General features: G+C 44.7%; 1 protein-coding gene across 3 annotated transcripts in view; it reads right to left on the reverse strand.

Annotated features, from left to right (window-relative positions):
* Nucleotides 1–17042, reverse strand: part of TBC1D8 (TBC1 domain family member 8) — a 51826-nt gene that overhangs the window by 4483 nt on the left and 30301 nt on the right. For 2 of the 3 annotated variants that reach the window (XM_074609267.1, XM_074609246.1), the window contains exons 6-16: nucleotides 13828–14035; nucleotides 12459–12653; nucleotides 11024–11206; nucleotides 10477–10627; nucleotides 9373–9587; nucleotides 8395–8512; nucleotides 3701–3986; nucleotides 3055–3184; nucleotides 2660–2758; nucleotides 2036–2104; nucleotides 437–677 (exon numbers count right to left, since the gene is read on the reverse strand). In XM_074609267.1, coding sequence (XP_074465368.1) covers nucleotides 437–677; nucleotides 2036–2104; nucleotides 2660–2758; nucleotides 3055–3184; nucleotides 3701–3986; nucleotides 8395–8512; nucleotides 9373–9587; nucleotides 10477–10627; nucleotides 11024–11206; nucleotides 12459–12653; nucleotides 13828–14035 — 1895 coding nt within the window. The remainder of the gene's footprint in view (nucleotides 1–436; nucleotides 678–2035; nucleotides 2105–2659; nucleotides 2759–3054; nucleotides 3185–3700; nucleotides 3987–8394; nucleotides 8513–9372; nucleotides 9588–10476; nucleotides 10628–11023; nucleotides 11207–12458; nucleotides 12654–13827; nucleotides 14036–17042) is intronic. The other variant, XM_074609257.1, reaches the window with a different exon arrangement.

Consider the following 17042-nt stretch of genomic DNA (forward strand, 5'->3'; position numbering starts at 1 on the left):
GCACGCTCCAACAGGCCCATGTCCTTATGCCAGGGGCTCCAGAGCTGGACGCAGCACTCCAGGGCAGAGTAGAGGAGGAGAATCACCTCCCTCCACCTGCTGGCCACGCTTATTTTGAAGCATTTCATAGCCTTCCATGCAAACCCAAGTATAATTTTAATTCATAAAATATTTTCAACAAAATTACTATCGGATGAGAAATCAAATATTTTAATATAATATTCAATCATACTGCTAGGCTGTCTTTTCAATCTAATCGACTTCAAGTGATTGGAACACAAAAAATTAGTAAAGGTCACTGGTTAGGCTAATTACAAGCCCAAGAAAACCATCTGCCTGCATTCCCCCCTGCCGCTTCTATGGCTTTTTACCATCCACGTCTTGCCCATGTGCCACCCAGTCCTGCCCAGCCTCTACCCCGTAGGGGAGCCGATACCTAAGCAGCTGGCGAGCCCCTTGAATTCAACCAGCCGGTCCATGTTCTCATCCAGGAGCCGGAAGGTCCTTTGGGCGAGGACGTCGGTGTGCTCCCCGCAGGTCCAGGGTGAGACCAGCCTGTAGAGGTTAGTGAACTGCTGGGCATCGATGCGGTACTGCTCGGCATACGGCCTGCTGGGGTCGTGTCGCTCGACGACCGGACTCGTCGTCTCCCAGTAACACCTTATTAAGTGTTCCCTCTAGGAGAAATCAGAGGCGGGAGAAGGGGGATTGCAGTGTGAGGTACCAGAGAGAGAGCGCTCTGGCAGAAAAACGCATTCACATCAAAGTATGCTGGAAATGCTCAAAATTCTCCTTGCGTAAGGTGTTATAAGGATACCAAGACTATCCCTGGGAGAAAAAGCAAAGTACACGTCTACAATTAGAGCAGCCAAGTGCTCTCATGATTTCTGATGGATAATTAATAAATCTGAAGGGAGACTGGGCAGATTCTTGGAAGAAATTTGCTGCAGGGTACTGAAACTCTATTAGCCACATCTGGTCCGGGATATCTAACCAGCCAAAGGTACAGAGGGCCGGAGAAAATCCAGGATAAGCATTACACAGGCTCGACCTGCTCATTTATTCTCTCTCAGACCTCTCTGTTTGGATACCGTCCCTATCAGTCTTCCCTTAGGGACAGGCTGATGCAGAACAAAGAGTCCTAACGAAACAAGCTGTCCCAGGGGAGCAAGTGAGCCAACAAAAAAGGAACCACCACCGAGAAATGAGATGAGGAAAGGGGAGGAGTGCAAGCCAGCCAAAGCTCCAAAACAGCAGCAAGGAGCGGGAGGGAAGCACTGAAGAGCAAGCCCCAGCAGCATCGTCTCGCAACCACTAATGGAGGGAGGATACAGCTGCTCTCAGCCACAAAGCTACATAACGCTAAGAACACACCACAGTCATATTCTCAGTACCTAGTATTTATGGCTACGAACAATGCACAAAAGAAATTGTCCATGAAGGGCAATAATTACACACTTGGACCTCTAAATCAAGTAGAGTTCCATAAGCTTAGATGTCCCTGCCTCCAAATAACTTTTATAACAGTTCTATCAAATATCAGCTTGACAGAAAGTAACTGAAACACTTTTAATTGTTAAAAAAAAATTAAATTAAAACAATAAGAAATTTGGGAACAAACAGCAAGGACACACATTCGTGGAGATTTTCTCCCCTAAGGAAAATGGAGTCTGCCTTTAAAGACCATTAAAAGAGCAGGACTTAGAAGTACTGCAGAGCTCTCAGTGAGCAAAGCTACATATTATTTAATTTATTCTGCATGTGAAAGTTACCAGAACCTAATGTATTGTGGACCATTTCCAAGCAGCAAGTTAGAAAGGAAGCTCTGACGTGGTTCTCCTTTGAAGGATGAGTACATTACTATCCCTCTTTAACAACTGGGCAACCACAGAAAGATCAAAATGACAAAGTCCCCTATGAAGAGCATCTCCCACGCAGAAGACACAAGGTCCGAGGCAGCTCTGCTAAGCGATGGCTGGAAGTTATGCCCAGAAGCCTCAAATAGGTGCACCCCCTACATTACAGGCAGACCAACCTTGAACAAGTCATACAATTCCTCTAAATCTTCAGGAAGAATGGAAACGTCTGGGATGACAACTCGGAGCTTAAAAAGAAAGAAAAAACATCTTAGTGACAATCTTTTCTCCTGTCACCACTGACAATGGCAGGCCCATGAGCCCTGCAGGGGCTGTATTTACGTGCTACAGCTAAGAAATTGTGGTATTGAAAAACCTTTGCAATTTTTCCCCCTTCTTTAGGTTCACTGGTTAGACAGACCTGGGAAAAGAGAAATCCCTCAAGGGCTATTAGAAACAAAGACGGGAAGTCCCTAAGCTACAGGTCACAGGAGGCCGGGGAAGCATCACACCGTGCTTGCTCTCTTCTTATGCTCTTCCCTGGGGAATCTGCCTCAGGCCACGGTCAGAGACAAGGCGCTGGGCTTCACCGTCCTGCAGCTGTTCTTAATGTTAAAGCCACCCTAGAAACTAATGCACGTGGCTGCAAAATTAAAACCAAACCCACACGCATCCCAGGAAAAGAGCTGTTTCCAAAGTCAGTAATGATCCTTTCTTCTTCCAAGATCCGGTGGTGCTGCCTGACAGTGCTGGGCGAGAGGGGAGGTGTTAAGCTACCTCAGCCAAAGCCACATTCTACTCACCACATTTTGCTTGGTTGTGTCTTCGTGGCTTTGCAGGACACGGATTCGGTGCTTGTAGCGCATGTGCTCTATCTGCGCCACAGAGTGGTCTCCAAATTTCTACAGGGGAGGAACAGAAGTTTATTATTTTTATAGTATTTTATGATATTTATATTTCTCATTTACTGGAAACACAACTTCTAAAGTGTTGTGAGTCCTTGAAGAAAAAGCATACCTGGTCTCTAATTGACCTGCCAGTGTAGGTGTTTATAATACACTTAGCATTGTGCATTTGAGCACTTATTCAAAGAATCTGTAAAGATATGTATTAACATTCAAAACATCCACGTTAAATTTAACCTTTTTCTTTTTAAAAACTGTAACTTAACTGATCTAGACAGAGAGCAGTACCTCACCTCATAGGAGTCATGAATCAGGTTAGCTATTTCAGTCACTGGAGAGGCTTCCTGGTCGTCGCTGAAGAACGCGTGGTGGTTACCAATAGGTGGCAGAGGGCTTTCCTCGTTTTTGACGTGCTCTAAAAACCTGAAGGGAAGAAATACAGGCAACACGGATTACTTTGCACTGTGCTCTTCTCTAGATAAACAAGCATACAAGTCTTACGGCTCAAGACTTAGAAATAAACTGTTTTATGGGCTGCTAGGCTTTTCAAAAATGCCTTCGTGATTACTCATCCGAGGAACGGCAAGCCAGCCAAATGACTAAATGCTGCCCAAGGAAGAAAACTTCTGTCTCCTTGAAGTCTGGAGCAGGAAGCCCGTCACTCCAGGGAAGGCACGACGAGCAGCAGTAAATATTGCACATTGACGCAGTTGATGCATGTCTTGGCGCTGCCAGGAAATTTCCCAGGACATCTCCTTGTCTGACGTACAAAGCCCATTGTTTAAGGCAAGGCACTATGAAAGCAGCAGCAGCAGCAAGGTAACATGGAGGGTCCCACCGGTGCCTACAGAGCCCTCTCGTTATCACAGCAGCACCCAAATGCCTTTGTTTTACAGCAAAAGAGTCCGCGATGGAAGGAGCACTCCTGCGTGGCCATACCTGCTCAGGATCATCAGGGCCTGCCCATCGTCCTTGCTGTTACACAGATCCACGGCATTGGCTTCCAGTATGGCCAAGCCCAGCTGGAAAATGGCTTTGATCCCATCATAGAAGAAGCAGTCCACAACATTCACAGCACTTTCCAGTGGCATGATGCTAAGGAAAAGGGTAAGGAACCAGGAAAGAGAGATGGAAGCTAAGGTTGTCAGATCCTTCATATGTTCAGCCAGCTCTGGAAGTTGCTCTTTTATAAGCTCTTCGAACACCGACTGGTCTACCTGAGCACCTACAAGGCATAAAGAATCAGTATTAGCCAGGAAAAAGTACTCTTTAAAGCTAATCACAGTATAGTAGGGGTTGGAAGGGACCTCTGGAGATCATCTAGTCCAACCCCCTGCCAAAGCAGGATCACCTACAGCAGGTTGCACCGGAATGCATCCAGGTGGGTTTTGAATGTCTCCAGAGTTGGAGACTCCACCACCTCTCTGGGCAGCCTGTGCCAGGGCTCTGCCACCCTCAAGGGAAAGAAGTTCCTCTTCACGTTGAGATGGAACTTCCTATGTTCAAGTTTGTGCCCGTTACCTCTTGTCCTGTCCCCGGGCACCACTGAGAAGAGCCTGGCCCCATCCTCCTGACACCCACCCTTTCAGTATTTATAAGCGTTGATAAGGTCCCCCCTCAGTCTTCTTTTTTCCAGACTAAAAAGACCCAAATCCCTCAGCCTTTTGCCGTCAACTATCAACTGCAAGACTTTCTTAAAATTTAAACTGACAAGATATGTACACGGCGGCAATGAAAAATCCCATTATCGTCCTGCTGTGATCTCAGCCCCCACCCTCACATCCATAATCCTTACTGCACAACTTTCTGCAAAAAGATGGTGTTGATTCTGTTAAGGGCCTTCAGGGTGCAATGAAATTGTAATAGCAGCAGCTGTTGGTTTTGGCTAGAAGAGCACATAATAATTAAGTGCTAGCGAAAGCAATCTTAAAGCATTTTACTGTTCGACTTGGGATCTATGCAATCAAAATAACAGTACACATTCCTCTCCGGTGTATGTGCTCAAGCAAGCGGGCAGTAGAGCTTTCATTCTAAGGGAGAAAATACAAGATGGAAATCCAGATAAGGCTACACACACTAAGAGGAAGAAAAATATTTACACATAAATACATGAGCAAATATAAATATATACTTATATGCATATATATATTTTAAGAACACAGATATAAGCATTCCTAACTGTCCCAACCAGCCTTTCCAAAAGCAGCAGATTTGGGCTCTGTTTCAGCTACTCCCTCGGACCTGCTTTGTCAGCAGCTATTGCACAATCAACGTAGTTTCCTATCATTGAAACGGCTTGTATCTACAAACCAGATCTCCCACATCATGAGCTTTAACTGAAGATGCTGGAAATCAAAAATGCTCCTGAATACAAAATGCGGTTAGCTTTTCAATTATTTTATCTTCCCTTTCAAGTTATTTCACATAGTCATGCTTTCTCATAGTCCATATTCTGCTAGTATTAGGAGACGACTTTAATTGCTATGAAATTGCCGAGACATATATCCCCTTGGCACTCAAAACTTCTGTTGTCCAAAATCAGAATATAACCTGGACAATTTGTGGCAGAGCGCCAGCATCTTTTGGCTTTGCATCCAAATCATAAGAGAAGAGGTATGACGTTTCTCTGTCTTTAGAGCTGTTCACATCACGCCGCAAAAAGCTTCGGCTGGTGGCTGAACGGACATTGCAGCACCACAAACCCAAAAGAAGTGCCCAGGGACATGCAAAGAGCTTCTGAGAAAAACGTCGAGCACGGTGCTTTGCTTTCAAGAGATAGCCTTCTCACATCTCTCCTATCATTCCAGGCTCAGAGGCAGCATGTGAGAGACCGGCAAAAGCAGAGGTATAAAAGAAATGCGCGATGCTGCCCAGATCTTTTGCAGAAGATCGTATTATAATTAAATGTTGACACTGTAGATTAAAGTCAAGCATGTGTATTCAAAGTGACTTTTATGCCCACCTTTTCACTAGGCTCCCAGAAACCATGACATCTGAGCAACGGAACCTCTAATGTATTCTAACATGAAACCATAATGAGGTAGGAAAATGCCAGGGTATCCATTTAAAAATGATGACTCAAGATGCAAACTAAATGACATCTCCAAGACTGAAAAGGCAAATCAGAGAAATGAAGTGAGGTTTTTCACTGTTTCAAGAATTATAATAGCAAAATTATGACAGCCTGACAGACAAAGTGGGGTGAGATGGCCTGATGGTTTATGGAGACGATGGAAAAGTCATGGTAATGGGAGAAAAGGATACGCATGACCCTTGTCATCACTCTTAACCCAAGTACAACTTGCTTCTATCTTGCAGCTATCTGCTTATAGTTTCCTCTATGCATTGCAGAAAGGAGAAGGATGGAGAGAGTTCCTGAAGGAGGAGAGACCGAGTGCCAGCCCTGCCTGCAGGCTTTCCCCATTTGCAAGTGAAATGATGCAAATGCTTGTTAAAAGACAGACTGGTCGTAGCTGGCAGGGCTGAAGGAGGGAGATGGTTATGTGGTAAAAGTAAAAAGGCTGAGTAGGACTGAATCGCCTACGTTTTGAAATCAAAACTTTAAAACAAATAAATTTTAAAAATATTCTGAATGCCATAAAGAAAAAGACGCAAGAGAAGATGGAGCTAAGAAGGCCTGGTCATTAATTCAGTAGCTGTTTGGACTGTAGAGATTTCTGGCTGACACTGAAGAGGAAAAGCACAGTGACAGGTACCAAGGTCAGAGATCAACAAAGTCACAGAAAGATCAAAATCTGGACCACAGCGTTGGCAGTGCGGACAAAGAGGAAAAGCGGGGTGTTGGAAGTGTTATGCAGGAAGAAACAATACAAAGTTTAGACAAGAGCTGGTTGCAAATCAAAAAAGAAGGTCGACTGGAATGTGAAACCAAGAACACTAACTCAAGCAACAGGAACCAGAAGAGGGGCAGGGAGGACAAGATCAGTAGCACCTATTTGGCCATGCTAAAGGCCAGGGTAAATCAGAGTTGCAGAAGTAACTGCTCAGTGAAGCAACCATGCTGCAAAACTACACCGCTGCCATTCGACTAGGGGGAGCAGGGGAACTTCTGAGCGGAAGCCCCTGGCTCTTTGCACTGGGGTGAGATACGGCAGTACCTTTTTTAGAGTCACGGTACTTCTCACCCTTTCCTGTAGGTACAGAGGACAGGAAAACAGAGAGACAGGACAACCAAGACCACGAGCACTCAAACAATGTAGGCTGTAGCCATGGTGAGTGACGGGCAAGACAGAAACCCAAAATTAGGTACAATTTAGGCAGACCCTACAATTTAGGGTCATCCACATGGGACCATTCAAGTTTATTTGGGTGTGAAGAACGCAACTTACAGGCAATAACACACAAGCACCAAAGCCATCAGTAATCAAGGCAGGCCCTACGCTGATAATATCTAGAAACACACAAGGGCAGATAAAGCTGTGTTTCTTTTTTTAATCAAGGAAGGAGACAGACTAACATGGAAGTAAGTAATTGAAATGGCAGTTTAAAGTCATGTTTGGAGACAAGAACCAAAGTTCTGACAAGTGGGACAGTTACAGTGCCCAATCCACTAGCTGAAAATACCAATAGTGTTCAAAGCACCACAAAACATCCTAAGCATCCAGATAACTTTGGAATAACTCTGCTTTAACTTACCTTACCTGACAGTTCAGTGACAAGACAATAACTGTAGCAGCACAGTGTCAGGAGGGAGGTATGACAACCCCATCCTCCAAGCAAAAGATGAGAAACCTTCTCAGACATCTCCTTCTCCCCAGGCAGAACGTGAGTGCCCACACCATTTCTAGCTCCCAGAACCACTACTGCCAGGGATTTCCTCCTATCCCCACCTCCTCACGAGTGACCCTGATCTCCCCCTTCGCTACGGTGATGGTGTAATGGCAGACACTGTAACTAAAGAGAAGGAGAAACTAAAGCGACTGCAGAGAACAAATACTTTTTATAGTATGCATACCTGCAATTACTGCGTCAAGCTGTTCAGGCCCTCTTTCCTGTGTGCGTTAGGTGGGTGTTTGCACAACTGTCTTAAAAATAGTCGCATTGCAAAGAACAGGAGACACAGCACATGAAGTACGCGGCACGCACTGCAGAGGGACTGGGCTTATTTCTTGATGCTGCATCTCACATTCAGAGGGGTTTGGACCAGCTCTCCTTACCAATGGCTAGTTTAGACGCAAGCCTGCGTTACTCCAGCAGCCAGGCAGTCAGGGGCATCAGACCAGAAACAGCCACTCTAGCAGATCTTTCCTAGGTCCATCTAAAACAGCTCAAGTCTCTAATACTGAGCGATCCTAACCAAGACACGCAAGCTCTTCCATTTTTACCTAACAGGCAAAAATCCCACCTCCTTCTGACCAACAGGGAAAAAACAACAACCCACAAATGTAAAAGCTGAGCATATATTTATAGTTCTTGCAGTTCAAACCCTTCAAACCAAAACCAACCCCAGCTGGAAGCTGAGCAGCCACCGCTGCTGTCCTTGCACACCGCACGAGTCGACGGACCCCCTTGCCCGTGGGGTCTGGACCTCAGAAGACCTTGAGCATTTTACTTCACCCCGGTGCCATTCGCCTGCCCTTTCCCAGTTGGGAAGAAGAGAGGCACGAGCTCACCTATCACTCGGTGGTTGAAGTAATCCGGCAGCATTCGCTCACACACAGCAACCAGCAGCCAAAAGGCTTCTTCCTCTTTGGCATACAACAGCAACACGGAGGTCAAAATATTCATAGACTTACAAGGGCAAAGGAGAAAATGGGATTTGTTAGCGACAGCAAATCCTACTGACAAAAGCTAAATTGTAGCTATTTTTAAGGAAAGAAAAGCAGCCTGACATGATGTAAACAACTGAAAAAATAAACCAGCAAGAGAAAGGGAATAGACAGCAAATACATAATTGCAACCCAAAGGCATAACAAGTTTTTCAAGCTTGTGTATACTGCTTTTCCTGAGACCAATAGCAAACAATGGAGAAAAGTACAGTACTGGACTTGCCCAGCTACAAAGCAGGTAACTGATAGTGCAAGATGTTCTGGGTCTGCTTCCCCCTGCTCCCCATATTGGTATTTCGAAAGAGGATAAGGGATCTGGAACCGGTCTGATGTTAATCAGAATTCAGGGAGCTGCACAGAAGGTAAATTCTTATTTTAGCTGGCCAGCTGGGTAAAGTACTTCATAATTTGTCATCAATTTTGGCAGAAAGGAGCAGAACTTTAGTCCACTAAACCTCTGCCCCAGTGTTCTGCATGAATCTTATCTGTGCAGGCCAATTTACTTCGCACTGTCTCCGAGTATTGGGTAAGAAACACACTTTCGAACAAACAAAAGCATCAGAAATGTATTTTTTTTCCCCTCCTTTAACTCTAAACGCAGTTTGCAAAACGCTGAGGCAAGACTTTTGTTAAGCCAAAGTACCAGCCTATGCGCTTGTTTTCCAGGGTAAATGACACTTAATATCTAAAATTATGTATCTTCGTAAATGAAAAGACGTTATTTATCAAAACCACCATTAAAAATACTCCCAAGAGAATGATAAAACCAAGAGAAAGAGGGGGAAGAAAGCAGCAGGCATTATCCCGCTGGGAGTTTGTCACCTGGCAGTATCCTATTTTGGGGTTCCTGTGCGCGTACGCCGTGAGCACCCTTCTGAGGGCGGCTATTCCCGTCTCGCTCTGGAAGGCGGGATGCTCGGGCAGCGAGCGGTGGAGATCACGCTCGATCTCCTCCGTCGCCATACAGCACTTGCCCATGGATGCCTCCACCAGATGTCCGTAGTAACCGGGATGCGAGGCGAGATCCGTCACGGCATCTGACGGCAGCAGGGAGAGAGGAAGAGGAAGATGTAAGTGGATTGAGACGACGCTACGCTTAGTGTTGTGGGTATTAGTGCTCGAAAGGATGTTAAGCAAGATGGTTTTCCCCAGGGTCTGTGAATTTAGTGAAATCTCCAGACGTAAAAGAAATAAAGTCCTAGCAGAATGCGCGTCTTGAAAACAAAATAAGTATCAGTAAAGTTTATATGACCCAAGGTCGTTCAAAACACCTTAATGTTGACATTGAGCAGAAAACTTCCCCAGCAGAAAGCATTACTGGGAGAAATGTACTCAGCGCTGTTCGCACCCTCCGAGGAGGAAAACCCCCACGTGAAGGAATACTTTTTACAAATGTTTGAACATGTCATATACTGGATCGAGGACTAAACTTGACCTCATATTGTAAACACATTCTAGCTCTGCCAGATCTGTGGATGAAACGAGTCATTTTTTCCACCTCCAGTTTCTGCTACCCCTGCCAACATTCAACAAGAAGCAGGAGTAGGACTGCCGACTTTAAGATGTCATTATTTTGCAATAATTTGATTTGTCTAGGGTTAAATCAATATTTAAGCTGCAATCTAATTGTCGCTGGAAGACAAACATCATTCTATGAAAACATGACGTTAAATTTTAAATTACACAGATGAAGCAGATGTTATTTCAATTCTTCTGCACATCATGTCATATTATCCAGAGATAAAATTTTTACAGATCTACGTGGGTACTTCCTTGCAGTTATTAGCTCAGTAGCTGATCATCTCTCTTCTGTAAGCACTATCATGTAAATGACATTTAATTGCCCTTGGGAGATTTCTTGCCTAAACGTTTTGCCATGTTCAGAATCAGATGATGCCTACAGCTAACTTTTCTAAGAGTGCTCACCTGAGAAAAGCAGCCAGAGTTTGCCTCTTAAGGATTCAGGGATTCCCATTGCAACGAGTTTTCTGATCTTCTCCGTGCGAAACATGCACACGGTTCTGCCGTATTCTACAAAATGGTCATCCCACAGGCTCTCCTTGATCTGCTCCCTAGACTGGGAACAAGAGGGTATCTTTTAAAAGGGCACATTGTGTGAATGTGAGAACTGGTGAACAGAAACATTTCACGTATTAGAAATTCTGCAAGGTGTTTCCATTACCAATGGATACGGGAAGTCTGCCCTAAGGACTACAGCTTCCCCATTCTGCATATGGAACTCACCACACAGGGGCAAGCAGAACTGATCAGACAGGGAGAAAAATACAAATATTCACCAGAAAGAAACTGGGGGGAGAAGAAAAAAATCCAAGCAAATAGAAAAGCCATTATCCCATCTGTAACTTCTCCAGTGTTCATTTTACTAAAAATGAGTATCTGTTTGAATGTTACCCCAGCTTTTTTTAAAAAAAAACCCCTCAAATTCTTACAACTTCCCTCAAATGTTACATACCTTTCCAAAATCAAGGCCTGCCATTCCTGCATGATGAAAGTCCGACCTTAGTGCTTCTGCACTGAGCAAATAACTGCTCTCCTTTCCGCATTCGCTTCTCTCCTTGTTTTGTGAAACCTCTGTTTCCAGACACACAGACTCACCGTCCCTGAGCACGCAAGTGGATCCGAAGGCAGGAGCGTTCTGCAACACAGAATCAAAGTGGTGACAACTGAGAAGAGGTTAAAAACTACATCCTCGGCTGTCTTCAAGACACGGAGCGGGGTTAGCCTTTGCCTCTTCCATCAAAACCTTCCACACCTCTCAGGAGGAAAGGCCTTACTCAAGACTTCATACAAATTACCATTCATTTCTATGTTGGAAAAAGGGGTGTTACTTTAAAACAGAAGTTGACAGCAAATTCTAAGTGTCCTTCACGACAAACTACCAACCAACCTTCTACTTTGGTTAGAATTTGAAAAACAAAATCAAAGAATAATTTAGGCTGGAGGGGATCGCCTTTTTCAATCCTTCGCTCAAAGCAGGGCCCCTCAGACCAGGCTGCCGAGGGCTGTGTCCAGTCGAGCTGAGTAGCTCCAAGGAAGGGGAGTCCACAGCCTCTCTGGGCAGCCTGGTCCAGCTCTGCTCACCCTCGAGGGGAAATTTTCTTTTTATCTAATCGGATTTTCCCTTGCTGCAACTTGCGACTGTTGCCGCTCACCTTTTGGCTGGCACCTCCAAGAAGAGCCTGGCTCTGTCTTCTCTGTAGTTCCCCATTAGCTGGCGGAAGAAAGGCTGAACAAGCCCTGCTACCTCAACCTCTCCTCATAAAGCACATGCTCCAGCCCCTGACCATCTTATGGCCCTCCACTAAACTTACTCCAATTTGTCAATGCTTTTATTGTGTGGTGGGCTAGAGCCAAAATGGGACATAGTACTCCTGATCAGCCTCAGAAGCGCTGAATAAAAGGAAACAGTAACATCCCCTTGACATCACACTCCTGCTAGTACAACCCCACATGCTGTTGGCCCTCTTCATTGTAAGAGCACACTGACGACTTATAAGCTCAACCTGTTGTCCACCATGACCCCCTGCCTTTTCCACATGGCTGCTCTCCAGCCAGCCGGCCTGCAGCTCCTCCTGTTGCATGGTGTCACACTCCCAAGCTTTCGCATTTGCTTCGGTTGAACTTCATGAGGTCTCTGTCAGCCCATTTCTCCAGATCGTTGAGGTCTCTATGAAGGGTAGCCCTGCCCTCCATCATATTCACTGCTCCCTGCAGCGTGTCAATCACAACCATGCTATGGGTGTGCTCCATCCCATCAGGCAGGTCATTAAAGAAGGCATCAGACAGTGCTGGCCCAAGATCAACCCCCCTGAGGAAGGCAGGACAATGGACCAATGGATAAACACGTTGAATTCATAATCCAAAATAAAAACACAGAAGTTCAGTACCTGGTTCTTATTTTGCAAGTTGTTACAGTGCACTGGGTTGCTGGAGTTCACTTCTTTTAGCCTCTGGAGCAGGTTCTCCACCAGAGTATCACGGTCCTTTAGCTCAATGAACTGAAAGGCGGTCTTACTCCTTATGCTAACAATGATGGGATTAGGGAGAAGGCTTGTGTCCTCCATCTTCTCTATACTGATTACCTTTTCCAGAAACATTACAGAAAACACGTTGTACACCACATCCAGGGAAACATCTTCAAATATTCTACACATACCAAAATGTATAAACACAGCATTCATTTACACACACACTTTAAACATGATTATTCATATTGGCTTTCCTTGATCAGCCACATCCTACTACCTGAAGCTCTTCAGAAGCTCAAAGCAGGCACCAAAAAGTATCCCGGCTGCCTTTTTTTCTCTTTTTTTTTTTTTTTAAAGACTTTGAGGTCCACTTCTGGACAGTGGACCGAGGGGAAAAAAAGAAAGGGGACTGATGATTAAAACAAGATTTAGAAAATTATCAACTTGATCAAATTCTGGGGGATGGAGGAGGAAATTTACTTTCACACTCCTGAGGACAGGGGAAAACAGGTGTTTCATTGCTCTGATCAAGTATATAACACTGTTCTCTTATTGTTTTCTATTTCTGTTAACAGTGGAAGATAAGTTGCTACAGTTAGGATATTTTGATGTTACTCTGTTATTAGTCGAGGATAAAAGGAAAGCTTTAATTAAAAGATCATAACAGCCTTGTATCCACAGCAGATCAGGCAGGTGTTTGCTGACAGCTTCCTTCTCCTCCCACCACCTTCCCATGCATCCTCCGTTCCATTTAAATAAGTCTCTAATTTCATGGAAATGTGGCAGCTTGTCATTGTCTCCAGAACATCCCCTTTTTCTCTCTGCCCTACAGGTCTGCAAAGTATCCACAAGTTTGCTAAAGTCTGCCTACAGAGGGGAGAGCTTCAACACTTCTAAGTGTTGATCCCATGCAAGGATGCTTTTACGCTGCCAGAAGGGCCCAAGCTGAAGTCTCCATCAACATCAAGCTGGACGTATGCATTTGTGGAGCTGGGAGAGGAGCACTGTCCGTGTCTTGGACCAAGCAGACTCTGGTTTTGCAGTGCTCTGTCCTGCTGCGTTCCCTGTCCATGCTTCACTTGGAGGACCATGTTGGGTCACCCATACGTATTTTTAGGAACTCATGCCCTAATGAGTCCCAGAACAAGTTTTACAACAAGCACGATACACACAAGCGTCCTACTCCTTTCCATCAAATGGTAGTTTTCAGATAAGTCCAGTGACAGTGGATGCTTACAGCAGAAAAAGGCAGACAGGGATCCAAAATGAAACAAACAAACAACTCTACCTCTCTAAGTGGGATGATAACATTGCAGCAGCCATTTTCTTTGCTGGCAAAACAGATATAACTGTCTGAAGTATACATCCTTCCCGCTGTGTGACAGCGACTAAACGGCGTCCAGAGAGAACAGTCTACAACTTCATGCAGCTTCTCCTTCCTGGGCAATCTGAAGAAGGCCCGAAAGAATTCATTCTGCGCTCTGGCTTCAAGATCCCTTAAGAGAAAGCAGTAAGAGCGAATCACAAGACCCCGAAAGCCAGGACATCCAGCGCAAAGTTCGTTTTCTTGTCAGCCCCGCCAAGAGCGAGGGATACAGAGCAAAAGCACCGTGCACAGCAATCTTCACCGCCTATGCGAACAGATTGATAAAAGACCGACTTTGAAATACAAAAAAAGAATCGTCACCAACAACATATGCTTGTCTAACAATAAGATCAAAAGCAACTGCTGTAGTACTAGGAAAGGAAAGAACACTAATTTAAATCAGCCGGTTTGTTGTTGGGTTTTTTTTAATTATTATTTAACCATGCATTCTCTATGGCTGCTGTACCACCTTCCAGCCTCAAAGAGTTACAGATTTCAATGCCCAGGAGATAACTAAATCTTTCATCTGATGAACATACATTGAGCAACGGAGATTAGCTTTATGTTCCTTGTTTCCCTTCCCAGTAGCATTACCAACATCACCCCAGGGATTTGCATCCGCACCCAAACCTAATGCATTTGCTCGATGAGTACTTCCAAAGTGGTCAGTAATAAGAGAGTTAACGATGGTGGCATTTACATCATGGCATCCTTGACGTGCAGAGGTACCGGCCTCTGAGAGCCCGTAGAACAGTTGCAAGATGCAAAACAGTTTCACGTCACTTAAGACTCAGCTGAGAATAACAGCACCAGCGACACTCAGTTCAGACTTGGCTTCCTTCCAGCCACCCATCCACATTTATGTGGAGAGAAAAAGGTTAAATCAATGAAGCTTTCACTACTGAACTTATGGTTACACAGATTTGGCTTTGGGGATTTTTTTTTTTCTCCTCCTTTTTTAATGAAGAAGTCTGCGGTAATTTACAGAGCTATGCAATTACATTATAAACAGGCCACGGCTATTAGCTCACCAACAGCAGCTCCAGAAACATTAGGGCTTAAATTCTATCATTTTCTTTACTACAACTAAATTTTTCCAAACATGATTCACCTTAGGGGAAAAAAGAAAAGGGCAAAAAAAAAAAAGCTTGAATTTGTTCCATTGAAAGAATTTAAAGCGTGGGCTGAAGCATAACAGGGAGTGGTACCTTGGTGCTGTAAATCCCCTCTCTGCTCCTCCCTTCACCCTCCTCTTCTGCAGATACCTTCCCCCTACCCCAGACCTGCTGTTTACAAATAAGTTGAGACAGATGAAGCCTCTGCTTCAGTAAGTAAATCAATTGTTTGGTTTTGGTTTTTTTATTTCAGTTTAATCCATAGAGAAAACTAAATCCATGTGAAACAGGGAGGAAGACAATACAGAACAAACCGAGACCTGCGAAGGGAGGATCTGTATCTACCACCAACAGAAAAGACAGAATGCACTCGACCAGCTGCTGTTTCCTTCTCAAACATTATCTTCCTTAATAATATTATCCAAGGAAAACAGACAAATAGTCTCCTGTTTTTCACAAAGAACAAAGAGAAACCCTTTTTGTGAAGGAAGACAAAAAGGTTGCTCCCGACTTAAAGTTCCACAGTGAGAGCACTCTGATAAGTGCCCGCAGCGATCTGCTATTGTGACAAAGCTGGATCAGGATATGCCTCTTGGTTAACTCACCACTAAAATATTTTCCATTTCTGCACAGCACAGATGAATGCTGCTGATAGCATCTGCAGCCAGGTCTGGGTAGAGCTCTGCTCTCCTGCTATTGTGCTGAGAAGGTAAGACCCTCCCCTTCATCTACTCGGCTGCTAAAATTTCTATACCTTTATGGGAAAAGAGGCATTACACAGAAGAGTGGGACCTCTGTCGAGGCAGCGTCTGTCTGTTTATTTAAGAGCTGACTGTTTCTCATGCTCCGAAATCTGCAGTTTCTGAGTTTTCAGGGGTTTGCTGCATCTCTCGGGGCTGCAGGCTCCAGGTGTGGGGCCTTTCAGACAAGAAGCCACATGTTTTTAAGCTGAAGAATGACATTTCCCGCATCTGAAACTGAATAAATTCACCAAGGACTGCGTCCAACCCCCTCACCCTGCAGCGGGGGAAGGCTGCCAACCCCAACATCCCTGGAACTGCCTGTCCCCCTGCCATGACTCATGACACAGGGTCAGGCAGGGCCACCGCTGGGACCGCACCGCAGCCAGGGCTGCCCGAGGTGAACGCCGAAACAGGGGCCAGGCTGCTGGTGGGAGGGATCATGGAAAGAAAAATGGTAGCACGGGGATGAAATACTGTCAGCACTTACCTCTGTGGGCTCAAATAAGAAGTTTTATTAGAAAGTGGCACACCATGACAAGACTTCCCGTTAGGCTGGCAAATTTTAGGGCTTAAAGCAATTGCTTCCCTTCATAAATACAGCCAAACACAATTAGAGCTGGTTAAAAAAACTCCAAACCCTGTAACTCAAAAAAACCCACAAACGAAATTACCTCCTAAAACAAAACAGGCAGTTGTTTAAACACGATATGGCAAAGATGCAGCGACTGTGGGACCACATCACCAGGTCCCTCGGCTTCCATTTTGAGTTTCACAATACCTCCAACGCGGAACAGAAATGCAACCTTTCTACCTGCAGCCCAATCTGTTTGAAACATTCTCCTCTAACTTAACAATTTCCACGTTGGTTTGGTTTGGTTTTTACACAAATGCAGCGTACTAAGCCGTACCTAAGAAAAAAAAAAAAAGGAATGTTTATTGAGTGTTTACACACGCATCAGAAGAATAAAAGACGAGAAGATGCAATTGTCTTGTTCCCTACTTTTCAGAAAACTCAGCAATTCTTTCCAAGCGCAGTTCCCGACTTGCACATTATGGGATCCTGGACTGACGCCAACTCCAGCACTTCAAAGCGAATGGCAAGTCTGAACTGCGATAACTCCTTGTGTGTGACCCCTGCGTTACCTTCCAAGAGTTTTAAATTAAAGGAAATAACACACAAGTCTAACAAAACGCCTAAAAGTATCAGGACACTTAAAATTATGTCCTCGCTGTCAAATGTTTTTCTCTGCTTTAAGTCTAACAGAAGTCAACTTGGCAA

Source organism: Larus michahellis, chromosome 1 (genome assembly GCF_964199755.1).
Source record: "Larus michahellis chromosome 1, bLarMic1.1, whole genome shotgun sequence".
Lineage (NCBI taxonomy): Eukaryota > Metazoa > Chordata > Aves > Charadriiformes > Laridae > Larus > Larus michahellis.